General features: G+C 54.8%; 1 protein-coding gene across 1 annotated transcript; it reads right to left on the reverse strand.

Annotated features, from left to right (window-relative positions):
* Window positions 1-2,976: 2,976 nt before the first annotated feature.
* On the reverse strand, window positions 2,977-5,033 carry LOC103629078 (uncharacterized). Its single transcript, XM_008650289.3, has one exon. The coding sequence runs from the start codon at window positions 4,553-4,555 to the stop codon at window positions 3,998-4,000; it is 558 nt and encodes a 185-aa protein (XP_008648511.1). The 5' UTR covers window positions 4,556-5,033; the 3' UTR covers window positions 2,977-3,997.
* Between the last annotated feature and the right edge of the window lie 9,719 nt (window positions 5,034-14,752).

The following is a 14,752-nucleotide window of genomic DNA, read 5'->3' on the forward strand; positions in this document are numbered from 1 at the left end:
TTCCTAGGTTGCCAAGGAGTCATCTTGCCCGGACCAGCGTACGAGGACCTGATCCACTGGAGAGCAACCACGCGAGATAGTCCCACGATCCAGGACCTGTTCAGGGAACTGAAGATGAGCATCAGTAGGAGGGAGGTTGGAACTCACAGACTGTGTTGGTTTGAGGCAGCGCTTGAGCTGCGATACATGGAACACCGGGTGTATGGATGTTGTAGCTGGGAGAAGCAACTTGTATGCAACTTTGCCGATGCGCTGGACAATTTCAAACGGCCCGAAGTACTTGAAACTGAGCTTGTGGTTAGCACGGGTAGCGACTGAAGTCTGCACATATGGTTGCAGTTTCACAAAGACAAAGTCACCAACAGAAAACTCCCGATCTGTGCGTCCTTTATCGGCTTGATGTTTCATGCGCTGCTGAGCACGTAGCAGGTTATGCTTGATGGACCGAAGCATTAGTTCTCGTTGCGACAGCCAATCTGCTATATCAGAATGAGTCACTGAATCGGAGGGAGTAATGCCGAAGTGACGAGGGGAACGACCATATAGTACTTGAAATGGTGAAGTGCCCAGGGAAGAATGAGAGCAGGTATTGTACCAGAACTCTGCGAGAGGTATCCAGGAACACCATTTACTAGGGCAGGAGTGAACAAAGCTGCGAAGAAAGGTCTCTAAACACTGATTTACCCGCTCTGTTTGGCCATCACTTTGTGGATGATAAGATGTACTCATGTGCAGCTTGGTACCAGATAGCCTGAACAGCTCTTGCCAAAGGTGGCTGGTGAAGATTTTGTCATGGTCAGATATGATTGCTTCAGGCAAACCGTGCAGTTTGTACACGGAGGACAGAAATGCTTGGGCCACTTTGAGAGCGGAAAATGGGTGCAGCAAACTAATGAAATGGGCATATTTACTGAATGTGTCAACCACCATGAGAATGCAATTGGCATTGTTGGACCAGGGTAAACCCTCGATGAAGTCCAGTGACACAATTTGCAGGCCTGATCTGGAACTGGAAGTGGCTGTAGGAGGCCAGGGTACTTAGTTCTGTCGGGTTTTGCTTGTTGGCATACAGTGCAGGAAGACACATAATCCTTAACAGATTTCTTCAGGCCTGGCCAAGCGAAGAGCTGTTTCACTCGACAGTACGTAACTGGGAACGCAGAGTGGCCGCCGAGGGCGCTGTCATGTAGGGCAGAGACTACTCGTTGTTGTAAGGAGTTGTTTGCACCCAACCAGACGCGACCTTTGTAACGGATTATACCTTTTTGCAGAGAGTAAGGTCTTGTGCTGGAAGGTTTTAATGCCAGTTCCGAGAGCAACTGCTGAGCTTTGGGGTCATGGGAATAACCATCAACGACGTCTAGGAGCCACTGTGGGGTGCCTTTCGACAAGCCGAAGAGTTCCAAACCGGAATGAGGCCGCCGAGAAAGGGCGTCTGCTCCCCTATTCTCCACACCCTTCCTGTATATAATCTTGTAATGGCGACCGAGGAGCTTGGTAAAGACTCGTTCTTGCTAAGGTGTGTTGAGCCGTTGGTCCGAGAGATGAGCCAAGCTGCGTTGGTCAGTATAGATGAAAAATTCTGAATGCTGCTGGTAAGGGTGCCATTGGTCCACGGCCAACAGGATTGCGAGGTACTCCTTCTCATATGTGGACAAGCCTTGATGTTTGGGACTAAGTGCCTTGCTGACAAACGCCAAGGGGTGACCATCCTGCATCAGCACCGCTCCTATCCCTGTGCCTGAAGCGTTGGTTTCTAGGGAGAATGGTCTGTCAAAGTTGGGTAGAGCTAAGACTAGAGTAGACGACAGAGCGGACTTCAATTCCTGGAACGATGTTTCTTGTGCCGAGGTCCAGATGAACAGGGAGTGCTTCTTCAAGAGACTAGTGAGGGGCTTGGCAATGAGTCCAAAATTCTTGACAAACTTGCAGTAATAACCAGCAAGTCCTAAGAAGCCACGTAATTCTTTGCAATTTGCTGGTACTGGCCATGAAGTTACTGCAGCTACTTTGGCTGGATCTGTTGACACACATTGCTGGGAAATCACATGGCCTAAGAAAGCTATTTGTTACTGAGCAAAGGTACACTTGGAAAGTTTGATTTGCCAGTGGTCATTGGACAGAAGAGTAAGTACAAGCTCTAGATGATGCAAGTGATCTTCCCAAGTCTTGTTGTACACCATGATATCATCGAAGAAAACTAGAGCACATTTCCGAAGGACTGATGCAAGTGTGCGGTCATAGCACCCTGGAAGGTTGCTGGAGCTCCCGATAACCCAAATGCCATAACCTTGAATTCAAAGTGGCCGTGGTGAGTCTGGAAGGCCGTTTTGTGCTGGTCCTGTTGTTGTACCCGGATCTGGTGGAACCCTGCCCTTAAGTCCAAAGTGGAGAACCATGCTGCTCCGTGGAGTTCGTCCAAGAACTCGTCAATTATGGGGACAGGAAACTTGTTCTTCGCAGTCAGAGCATTTAGATGACGGTAGTCCACACAAAATCTGTAGGTTCCATCTTTTTTCTTGACGAGAATGACCGGAGAAGAAAATTCACTCTTGCTAAGGTCAATAATGCTAGACTGCAGCATCTCATCCACTTGCTTCTCTATTTTAGATTTGAGTGCGGGAGCATAGCGATGTGGTCGTACTTGAAATGGCTGGGCCCCGGGAATGAGGGGAATGTGGTGATCACAGTCTCTAGCAGGTGGTAACCCATGTGGAAGGGCGAAGATGTGGGAAAACCTGCTTAGGAGGGACTGTAGCTGGACCGGCAATGGTTGGAGAAGTAACTGGTATTGCTCTGGCAGATCCTCCAGGTTGCACAGCTCGAGGACAGAACATTGGGCACTGTCATTATGGAGTCCGATCAGTTTGATAGTGGAACCCTGATAGGGAATAGTAAGCCACTTCGCTGCCCAATGAACCAAAATGGGGCTATAAGACTCCAACCAGTCCATACCCACTACCATATCATAAGATGAGAGGGACAACACCTTCAGTGTAGATTAAAATTGATAATCATTAAGAAACCAGACTGCATTGACTAGCTCTGAGGTACATGTCAATCGAGAACCATCAGCTACTTGTACTGACAACCTGTGAGGCACTGTTGTACATCCATGAAGCTGAGCAGCCACTGACGCACTGATGAATGTGTGAGAACTGCTGGAATCCAACAGAATTAATACTTCAATGCCTTGCACAGACCCGAGGAACTTGATAGTTTTCGGCGCTAAGGATCCATCCACAGCAGCTTATGACAAGAGGATAGAGTTCACTTGTGCAGGAGGAACATCATGACTGTCATCAGAGTCAGAAAGATCCATTAACTGCCACATTTCTTCCACCAGATGAAGTTGAACAGTTTCTGCACATTTATGTCCTCGAGAGTACTGGAGACCACACTTATAGCAGAGGCCTTGAGCTTTACGGTATGCATAGAGGTTGGCGATACGATCAGCAGTAGCAGGTTTGGGTATGTCGAAGGACTTCTTGTCGTCCGGACGCTGAGGAGGTGGAAGTCAACCGTCCTAGACTGGTGGGGGAGGCAGAGGCATCGGCCCTTTAGAGTATGGCCGAGAAGACACCCCGCCTTCCCATCGACGAGCATCATGGTTCTTGGACGCATCTGCCACCTCTTCCTGCAATTGAGCCAAGACAAAAGCAGTATCCAAGTCGCGAAGCCTCTGAATCATCACTACAGATTTAATATCATGCCATAACCCTTCTAAAAATTTCATGGTGTAATACAAGGGAACGTTAACGGTCTGATAGGCATTCAATTGATCAATTAAATGAGCAAACTGATCGATGTAATCTGACACAGTTTCGGTTTGTTTAAGTTGGAACAGCTGGCGAATAAGGAATGCATGTTCATCTTTGCCAAATCTGTCTAGCAGAAGGACCTTGAAATCTCCCCATGACATGTGAACTAAACGAGGTTTGACAGACTGTAACCATCTAGCAGCAGGACCAGAGAACTGCATAGTGGCTACCATAACCTAGGCTAGAGGATCAACGCTATACATGAGAAAGTAGTCCTCACAACGAGCCATCCACAGCTTGGGATTTTCGCCATCGAAGGCGGGGAAATTCATTTTGGGTAATTGGCCTAAATAAGGACTGAATTGAGATCCATGTGCACGACCCCCGAATAGAAGATGTGGAGACTGATAGGGAAAACGATCCTGGGTTTTAGATGCAGACCGACGAGGAACATGGTCGGAAGCTTGGAAGGAAGGGGTAAAATTTGTACCATTGGCCGGGAGATGGTTGTGGGTGTATACGAGCCTGTAACCATGCTCCCGTGGAATCGGATCGACGTGGTGCCTTGGTTGGCCATCGGCGTGTGTCGCAGTACCAGGTGGGCGCCCCGCCGCCGACTCGAATGGTCCGAGCACACCTGGAGCCGTGGTAGAGTTGTTGAAGGGGTCAGGCTCCAGGAGATGCACGATTTTGTTGAGGTCGAATCGCATGGGGTCGACGGAGGTCTTGACCTCGTCGACCGTCGTCTCGATCGGGGGACACCAGGCTTCAAACACCCCTTGGACATTCGACATTGCTGCCACCCGCGTGGTCGTATCCGCGGTGAATGCCTCTAGTCGGTCCTAGGTGATGGAGAGGTGGGTGTCGATGTGCTCCAGGACCGCACGCTGCAGATCTGATCGAAGAGCTTGGATCTCCTCGTCGGCGCACTTAGCTCGTAGCGACGCGATTTCGTTGGTGTTGGTCGCCACTGCTTTCTCGATGGAGTTCCAGCGCGCGTCCTGCTCGGTGAAGCGGTCGCAGATCTGCTGTAGGAGCTTCTGCGTGGAGTCCAAGGCCTTGGCCTGCACCTTGAGGGACCGCGCCTGGTCCTCGAGCGCCGCCGCGACACTAGGGTCGGTTGCCCCCACCATACGCGCGCGTCACGTGTAGTAGGCGCCGTCGCCGCGCTCCAGGCCCGACGAATCGGAGGTCTCCGATACCAATTGTTAGCGACCCACTCGGTGCTAACGGGAACTTGGGGAGGAAGAAGGTGAGTTCTTAGTTCTGGCGAAAGCTGCCCAATCCTTACAAGACTCAACAGTAATATTCCCTCCGACTACCCACTCGATGGTGCATTACAGGCCCACTCGATGGTGCATTACAGGCCTCATGGGCCGAGTCACAGGCGCCAGTCTGGTCCGACGAAGTGGGGATTGGGCTTCTTGTCTCGACGGCCGGTAGGACTTGTGCGTGCCGGTGCTGCCTGCATCCCTGGTGGTCGGCTGTTGACAGTACTCTCCATGGGCAATCATCATTCAAACAATGCACCTCTTATTCCTTGCTCCCATACTTAACTATTCTGAATTCTCTCCTTAGAGAGATTGACCATTGCTTCACCGCATCTTTGACGGCTTCAATGGATCCATATTTAGCTCCCTGCACTACCTCATTTGCTCTGTACTGCCACTGTTGGTGTCTCCCATCTTGTATGACCGGGTTTCCAAAAACCTTCTTCTGTCCACTCAGGGCTTGTTCGGTTACGCCAATCCAGAAGGGGTTGGAGGGGATTAAACCCCCTCCTAGTCAAAAATGACTAGGAGGGGGTTTAATCCCCTCCAATCTCCTTCTGGATTGGCGTAACCGAACAAGCCCTCAGTGGGCAATGGATTTTCCTCCTCGTCTAACTCATTACCACAATCCTCAATCTGCCTTACCTCATTGTCTTCTGCCTCCATTTCTTCTACGATCCTATGTATCCTCTCCCCCTCATCTGCAAGACCTTGTGGTTCAGTTTGATGCCCTTCTATGCCTTTTGTAGCACCATCATGTCCTTCTGCCTCATCTCCATCACTGCCTTCTGCCTCCCATGAAGCAACATTGGTAACATCATCTTCATCAGTCACATGTGCACCCTGTGGCTGAGGATAGGTCTAAACAAGAATGGCAAGATCCCACCCACGCTCAAAAATTACTTGCATGTGCATCTTCCAATCATTTGTGTCATTCATTGACATCAACTCCCATTATTTTCCTTCAACTACCCAATTGACAACTGCTTGGACAATCATCACATGTGTCTCCGGATTAACACTGAAGCCACACTGCAGCCATTTGTGTATGGTCTCGCAAAACTTCTCTCTAAAGGCCTTTTTATCTCGGTCCTTGTGTAATTAAAAGATGACAAGTCTACCCCATATGGACCATAATTAACATTGCCTTCACCAAAAAAAACTTGAAACACCGACTGTCACAACAGGAAAATGGGAAAGGTCCGACGGCTTTTTTATGTCCGACGGCCTCCAAACCAGCCCTCGGAGGTTATGGTAATTTCCGACGGTTCTAACCAGCCGTCGGACATAATCTAATTTCCGACGGCTTATCTGCCAGCCGTCGAAAATAACGTTTACATCCGACGGCTTATCTGCCAGCCGTCGGAAATAACGCTTACATCCGACGGCTGACAGATAAGCCGTCGGACATAAAGCTTTTTATGGTAACGCCGCCGCCCGCGCCGTTTCATTTTTCGTTTTCGCTCGCAGACACGCCCGCGCCATCTCTGCACGCCGCCGCCGCCGCCGGTGCCCGCGCCCTCGTCGGAGCCCGCGCCCTCGCCGGAGCCCACCCACGCGGCCGCGCCCCCGCCGGCTCACGCGCCCGCGGCCGTGCCCCCGCCGGCGCCAGCCTCCCGCGCCCGCGCCAGCCTCCGCCACTGCCGGTGCCCGCGTCCGCCCCAGTCGGTGCCCGCGTCTGCCCCGTCCCCGTCCACCTCTATGCCGCCCGCCGCCGGCCACGCCGACCCCGCCATCGGACACGCCATCGGACCTGAGCATTCTCATTTTGTAATACAATTTTATAAATGCATAGTTGTTTGTTAGTAGTCATTTTATTCTGAATTAAATGATTTTTATGTTTAATATTATTTAGTTTGTTATGTCCGACGGCCGGAAATTGATTATCTAATTAAATTAGCCCGTTTTAGTTTATTTATGAGTGTGTAGATAATTTAAATTTTTAATTTCTGAGGGTAATTATTATGCCCTCGGAAATAAGGTCATTTTATATGATTTGTCACCCATAACAATGTTATTTCGTATATAATATTTTATTGGTGGTTTTTTAGTTGAATTATTTAATAATGCATGATGATTATAGTTATTCGTAGTGTATCGTAGTGTCAACAAACGAAAACTAGGCGTCACCCGTTTCGGCCCAACACACCTCACATGCGACGCATGTGAGGTGTGTTGGGCCGGAATTGTCCCTTTATTGGACAGCCTCGGGGTGACCGACATAGTCCGTGTTTATGACAAAGGCATGTGCTCCTGCGTAGTTTCGGCAGCATAACCCCTCTGTTCTCCAATTGCACCATTTTCAAGCGTGCGATTGGAGAACGACGGGGTTATGCTGCCGAAATTTCGCATGAGCACATGCCTTATCATAAACACGGGGCTCGTCGGCCACTCCTGGGTGGGTTTAGGACCTATCCTTTCCTATAGATGTAGGGGCGTGATTTCTACGTAATAACTGACGGTCCGTGCATTACTTAACTAATTAAGTTAACGTCTCGTATCTAGTATGACGGAGGATCGTCTATGGATGTATGAAGGTTGGAAGAAGAGAGGTGCTCTATCAAGTGAGTGGGTTGCCAAGACCGACGCGTTTCTCGACCGTGCTTTTGCTCGGTCAGAGACCGGAACCGATGTTAGGTGCCCTTGTAGCAAGTGTCGGATCATCAAGCAGTTTTGAGGCAACAGATGGAGTACCAGAGGCAGCAAGTTGAGTACCAGAAGAAGAAGGATGAGTACTATTCGAACCTCTTGGCCCAGAATCAAGCTCTCCTGTCGGTAAGTTGAAGTAATATTTTGTTCGTAACAACTACAAACACTTGATGTGTACCTTATTTTCTCAACAATGACTTGCATTTAATTTGTAGAAACTGGCACAACAAGCGGGCGTCCCGATGCCAACATATGGGATGCTGCCTCCGGACCTTACACCGCCGCCACCAATGCTGTCGCCTCCACCTCCACCACAATTCCCTGTGGTATGTACATATATGCGTGTGTGTTACAAATGAAGAACTTAATGGTTACTATCCCATGTGCATGTGTGTTACAGGGCTTTGAGACACCTCCCGCTTCGGTTGCCGCACCTGGAGATGGATCTGGTCAAGACGACGCCTCAACTTCTTGGGTGAACAACTTTTTCAACACCCAGAGTCCAGCCGGAGGAAGTGGCCACAACTCCAACCAACCTGGAGACGGATATGTGTGATTGACTATGTGAATGTGGATGTCAAAAACTATGTGAATGTGGACTTTAAACTATGTGAATGTGATGGATGTGGAACTATGTGAATGTGGTATGGATTTCAATCTATGTGTGATTATAATGTGCATGTTTTGTGACTGTTAATTGATGTTTGGGAATGTGTATATGAGATTGTGGTGTATGTGATATTCTGGTGTATAAAATCTGTTATTTTGTAAATGTGAGAAATTAGCAAAAAATTGGGAGGTTTTTAGCCTCCCTGGATTTTTTTTATTTCCGACGGCGTGATACACCGTCGGACATAACAGAAATAATACCCGACGGCCTGAATGGCGACCGTCGGAGATAATTCATATTATGTCCGACGGTTCCCATGCAAGCCGTCGGACATTAGTTAGTGGGCCCCACTAACTCCGTTTATGGCCGTTAGCGGGTCTAATGGACGACGGCTGCATGTAGCCGTCGGAAATAGATGATTTCCGACGGCAACCGTCGGAAATAGTACTATTTCCGACGTTTTAAGGCCGAGGGACGGCTACCGTCGGATATAAGGCTAAAGCCGTCGAAAATTTCCCTTTTTACTGTTGTGTGTCTAGATATATCTATGCATGCATTAGGGGAGTCAATTCCCATTAAACCTCAAGACAAAACACCAATTCTATGTGAAGTTTAGTTAAAACAAAAACTATGCGTGCCTATTGTCTCGTAATTACGCTACCAAGTGTCCACCGTCCAAGAGTTTTACTAAACACTAATATTGACCAACATTGTCGGGGACCATAATTAGGGGTACCCTCAAGACGCCTAATTCTCAGCTGGTAACCCCCATCAGCATAAAGCTGCAAAGGCCTGATGGGTTTGATTAAGTCAGGGATCAGTCCATACGAGCGACTTGACCACGCCACGCCCGAGCCTAGCCTCGGGCGAGGGCAGCCGACCCTAAGATGACTCCGTCTCGCCTGAGGTCTCCTCTTTCACGGCAGACGCATCACCGGCTCGCCCGAGGCCCCGCCTTCGATAAGAAGTAACCCTGACTAAATCACCGCGCCAACCGACCAAATCCTTGGGGCCTTCAACGCAAAAGGTAAGACTGACGGGTAGCCAGGCTTGGCCAAAAGCGCCAGAGGAAACTCCGCCTCGCCCGACCCAGGGCTCGGACTCGGGCTAAGGCCCCGGAAGACGGCGAACTCCGCTCCGCCTGACCCAGGGCTCGGACTCGGGCTAAGGCCCCGGAAGACGGCGAACTCCGCTCCGCCCAACCCAGGGCTCGGACTCGGGCTAAGGCCCCGGAAGACGGCGAACTCCGCTCCGCCCGACCCAGGGCTCGGACTCGGGCTAAGGCCCCGGAAGACGGCGAACTCCGCTCCGCCCGACCTAGGGCTCGGACTCGGGCTAAGGCCCCGGAAGACGGCGAACTCCGCCTCGCCCGACCCAGGGCTCGGACTCCGCCTCGGCCTCTGCCGAACGATCTCCGCCTCGCCCGACCTAGGGCTCGGACTCTGTCTCTGTGTTGCAGGACGGACTCGACCTCGGCCTCGGAGGAGCCTCCACGACGCCCGGCCTAGGACACGAGACCGCCACATCAACAGGAAGCGTCATCATCACCCTGCCCTGAGCCGACTTGGGTCGCAGAGGACAAGACTGGCGTCCCATCTGGCCAGCACCGCCAGATAGGCAATGATGGCGCCTCACTAGACCATGACGACGGCAGCTCCCAGCTCCCTTACGAAAGCAGGGAGACGTCAGCAAGAGCACAGCTGTTCCAACAGCTGTCCCTCCGACAAGCTCCATGGCTTCTCCAACAGCCACGACGCCACATCAACAGGGTGCCAAGATCTCTCCGGCTGCCACCTTGGCATGTACTTAGGGCCCTAGCTCTCCCTTGCTAGACACGTAGCACCTTGCTACACCCCCATTCTGTACACCTGGCTCCTCTCCTTACGCTTATAAAAGGAAGGGCCAGGGCCTTCTTAGAGAAGGTTGGCCTCGCGGGAACGAGGGCAGGGGCAGGCGCTCTCTTGAGGCCGCTCGCTCCCCTCACCCGTGCGGACGCTTGTAACCCCCTACTGCAAGCGCACCCGACCTGGGCGCGGGACGAACACGAAGGTCGCGGGAACCTCCGTCTCTCTCTCTCTCTCTCTCTCGACCCGGCTCCGGCCGCCGACCTCGCTCTCTCTTCCCCCCTTCGCGCTCGCCCACGCGCTCGACCCATCTGGGCTGGGGCACGCGGCACTCTCACTCGTCGGCTCGGGGACCCCCCGGTCTCGAAACGCCGACAGTTGGCGCGCCAGGTAGGGGCACGCTGCGTGTTGACGAGCAGTTTCCCGTCAAGCTCCAGATGGGCAGTCTCCAACGACCTCTTCAACCCGGGACGGTGCTCCGTTTCGGGAGCCTCGAGTTCATGTCTCTCGACAGCAGCTACGACATGATACTCCTTCCACCGCCGCGCGACAGCGACGATGATGGCGGACAGCCCGCCCGCCGGCGGCGGAATCGAAGACGCCTTTCCCGCGTGGGGGAAGGACAACTTCCGAGCTCGCCCCATCCTCTCCCTCGCCATCGGAGGAGGAGGAAGCGGGGCAACCAGGGCCGAGCGGGAGGCCGCGCTCCGACGGCTGTCGAGCAGATCGACATTCCCGGCGCCCCGACGGAGGACACGCCAAGCGTCGCCCTCGCGTTCGAGGCAAAGACGAGCAGCATCCCCCCGCAACACATCGACCCCGAGCAGGCGGACGACGCCGGCGCGCTCACGAAGGGCCTGCAGGACGTCGCCCTCGTACCCAAGACGACGGCGCGATCAACCCCCGACGCGGCTTCGTCGCTCCTCGTCGACAAAAAGGTACCGACTGCTCCCCATCTTTCGTCATTTCGACTCGACCTCAACGCGCCTGGCGATCTCGCTTTGGCGGACACTCACGTTGAGGCGAGTGCAACCTCTCTGGGGTTTCGTGTGCGGTCGCCCTGGGACCAATTGACGGGTGTCTCGACCTACGGACCCTCTGGGTCCGAGGAAGATGACGACCCCAGCATCTGCTGGGATTTCTCCGGATCTGGCAACCCTAGTGCCATGCGGGACTTCATGACCGCATGTGACTACTGCCTCTCCGACTGTTCTGACGGCAGCCGCAGCCTTGGCGACAAGGACTGCGGCCCGAGCCGCGAATGTTTCCACATCGGGCTGGGGGATCCCTCCGGAGGCGGCTGTCTCGGCATGCCGGAGGATGGTGATCTCCCTAGGCCAGCGCCTCGCGCCGACATCCCGCGGGAGCTAGCTGTGGTCCCCGTTCCGGCGGGGGGTCACGACCCACAGCTCGAGCAAGTCCGCGGGGCGCAGGCCGGGCTCGATGAGGGAGCAGGAGCGCTCGAGGCAATCCGCCAGAACATCGGACAGGTATGGGCGGGCCAGCCCCCGGCCGGAGAAATACGTCACTTGCCCCAGGGTCTCCAACACCGCACCACCAACGATGCCAGGGCCAGGCTGCCTCCCGCATCCGGCGGGACCGGTCAGGACCTGGCAGCGGCAGCGATGCTCCTCCGCGCGATGCCGGAGTCATCAACCACCGAGGGACGGCGAATCCAGGGAGAACTCAAGCATCTCCTGGAAGGTGCTGCGGCCCGGCGGGCCGAAAGCTCTGCCTCCCGAAGGCAGGGGTACCCCTCGGAACCTCGTGCCGCGACTTCCCGACTCACGCGGGAAGCCTCGGTTTTCACCGGGCGCACGCGCAACACCGCGCCTGCGGCCCCGGGCCACCTCGGCGACGAGCACCCTCATCGCGACCGTCGGGCGCGCCTCGACGAAAGGGTGCGCCGAGGCTACCACCCCAGGCGTGGGGGACGCTACGACAGCGGAGAGGATCGGAGTCCCTCGCCCGAACCACCCGGTCCACAGGTCTTTAGCCGAGCCATTCGGCGGGCGCCGTTTCCGCCCCGATTCCGACCCCCGACTACTATCACGAAGTACTCGGGGGAAACGAGACCGGAATTGTGGCTTGCGGACTACCGCCTGGCCTGTCTTCCGGGGCCGCTCGTTATCCGAAACCTCCCCCTGTTCCTCTCCGATACCGCTCGTGCTTGGTTGGAACACCTGCCTCCGGGGCAGATTTCCAACTGGGAGGATCTGGTCCAAGCTTTCGCCGGCAACTTCCAGGGCACGTGCGTGCGCCCCGGGAGTTCCTGGGACCTCCGAAGCTGTCGGCAACTGCCGAGAGAGTCTCTTCGGGACTACATCCGGCGGTTCTCGAAGCAGCGCACCGAGCTGCCCAACATCACCGACTCCGATGTCATCGGCGCGTTCCTCGCCGGCACCACCTGCCGCGACCTGGTGAGCAAGTTGGGTCGCAAGACCCCCACCAGAGCGAGCGAGCTGATGGACATCGCCACCAAGTTCGCCTCCGGCCAGGAGGCGGTAGAGGCCATCTTCCGAAAGGACAAGCAGCCCCAGGGCCGCCCGTCGGAAGATGCTCCCGAGGCGTCTACTCCGCGCGGCGCCAAGAAGAAAGGCAGGAGGAAGTCGCAAGCGAGACGCGACGTTCCCGATGCAGACCTTGTCGCCGCCGCCGAGCACAAGAACCCTCGGAAGCCCCCCGGAGGCGCCAACCTCTTCGACAAGGCTCTCAAGGAGGCGTGCCCCTACCATCAGGGGCCCGTCAAGCACACCCTCGAGGAGTACGTCATGCTTCGGCGCCACTTCCATCGGGTCGGGCCACCCGAAGAGGGTGGCAAGGCCCGCGATGACGACAAAAGGGAGGATCGCCAAGCAGGAGAGTTCCCAGAGGCCCGCGACTGCTTCATGATCTACGGAGGGTATGCGGCGAATGCCTCGGCTCGGCATCGTAAGCAAGAGCGTCGGGAGGTCTATTCGGTAAAGGTGGCGGCACCAGTCTACCTAGACTGGTCCGACAAGCCCATCACCTTCGACCGGGACGACCACCCCGACCACGTGCCGAGCCCGGGGAAGTACCCGCTCGTCGTCGACCCCGTCATCGGCGACGTCAGGCTCACCAAGGTCCTGATGGATGGAGGCAGCTGCCTCAACATCATCTACGCTGAGACCCTCAAGCTCCTGCGCGTTGACCTGTCGTCCGTCCGAGCAGGCGCTGCGCCCTTCCACGGGATCGTCCCCGGGAAGCGCGTCCAGCCCCTCGGACAGCTCGACCTCCCTGTCTGCTTCGGAACACCCTCCAACTTCCGAAGGGAGACTTTGACGTTCGGGGTGGTCGGGTTCCGAGGAACCTACCACGCAGTATTGGGAAGGCCATGCTACGCGAAGTTCATGGCCATCCCCAACTACACCTATCTGAAGCTCAAGATGCCGGGCCCCAACGGGGTCATCACCGTCGGCCCCACGTACAAGCACGCATTCGAATGCGATGTGGAGTGCGTGGAGTACGCCGAGGCCCTCGCCGAGTCCGAGGCCCTCATTGCCGACCTGGAAAGCCTCTCCCGAGAGGTGCCGGACGTGAAGCGACATGCGGGCAACTTCGAGCCAGCGGAGACGGTCAAGGCCGTCCCTCTCGACCCCAGTGGTGACGCCTCCAAGCAGGTCCGGATCGGTTCCGGGCTCAACCCCAAATAGGAAGCAGCGCTCGTCAACTTTCTCCGCGCAAATGCCGACGTCTTTGCGTGGAGTCCCTCGGACATGCCCGGCATACCGAGGGATGTCGCCGAGCACTCGCTGGATATTCGGGCCGGAGCCCGACCGGTCAGACAGCCTCTGCGCCGATTCGACGAGGAAAGGCGCAGGGTGATAGGCGAGGAGACCCACAAGCTGATGGCAGCAGGGTTCATTAAAGAGGTATTCCATCCCGAATGGCTTGCCAACCCTGTGCTTGTGAGGAAAAAAGGGGGGAAGTGGCGGATGTGTGTAGACTACACTGGTCTTAACAAAGCATGTCCGAAAGTCCCCTACCCTTTACCTCGCATCGATCAAATCGTGGACTCCACTGCAGGGTGCGAAACCCTGTCCTTCCTTGATGCCTACTCAGGGTATCATCAAATCAAGATGAAAGAGTCCGACCAGCTCGCGACTTCTTTCATCACGCCCTTCGGCATGTACTGTTATGTCACAATGCCGTTCGGTTTGAGGAACGCGGGTGCGACTTACCAGCGGTGCATGAACCATGTGTTTGGTGAACACATCGGTCGCACGGTCGAGGCCTACGTCGATGACATCGTAGTCAAGACGAGGAAAGCCTCTGACCTCCTCTCCGACCTCGAACTGACATTCCGGTGTCTCAAGGCAAAGGGCGTCAAGCTCAATCCCGAGAAGTGCGTCTTCGGGGTGCCCCGGGGCATGCTCTTGGGATTCCTCGTCTCCGAGCGAGGCATCGAAGCCAACCCGGAGAAGATCGCAGCCATCACAAACATGGGGCCCATCAAAGACTTAAAAGGCGTACAGAGGGTCATGGGATGTCTCGCGGCCCTGAGCCGTTTCATCTCGCGCCTCGGCGAAAGAGGCCTGCCCTTGTACCGTCTCTTAAGGAAGGCTGAGTGCTTCACTTGGACTCCCGAAGCCGAGG

Source organism: Zea mays, chromosome 6 (assembly GCF_902167145.1).
Source record: "Zea mays cultivar B73 chromosome 6, Zm-B73-REFERENCE-NAM-5.0, whole genome shotgun sequence".
Lineage (NCBI taxonomy): Eukaryota > Viridiplantae > Streptophyta > Magnoliopsida > Poales > Poaceae > Zea > Zea mays.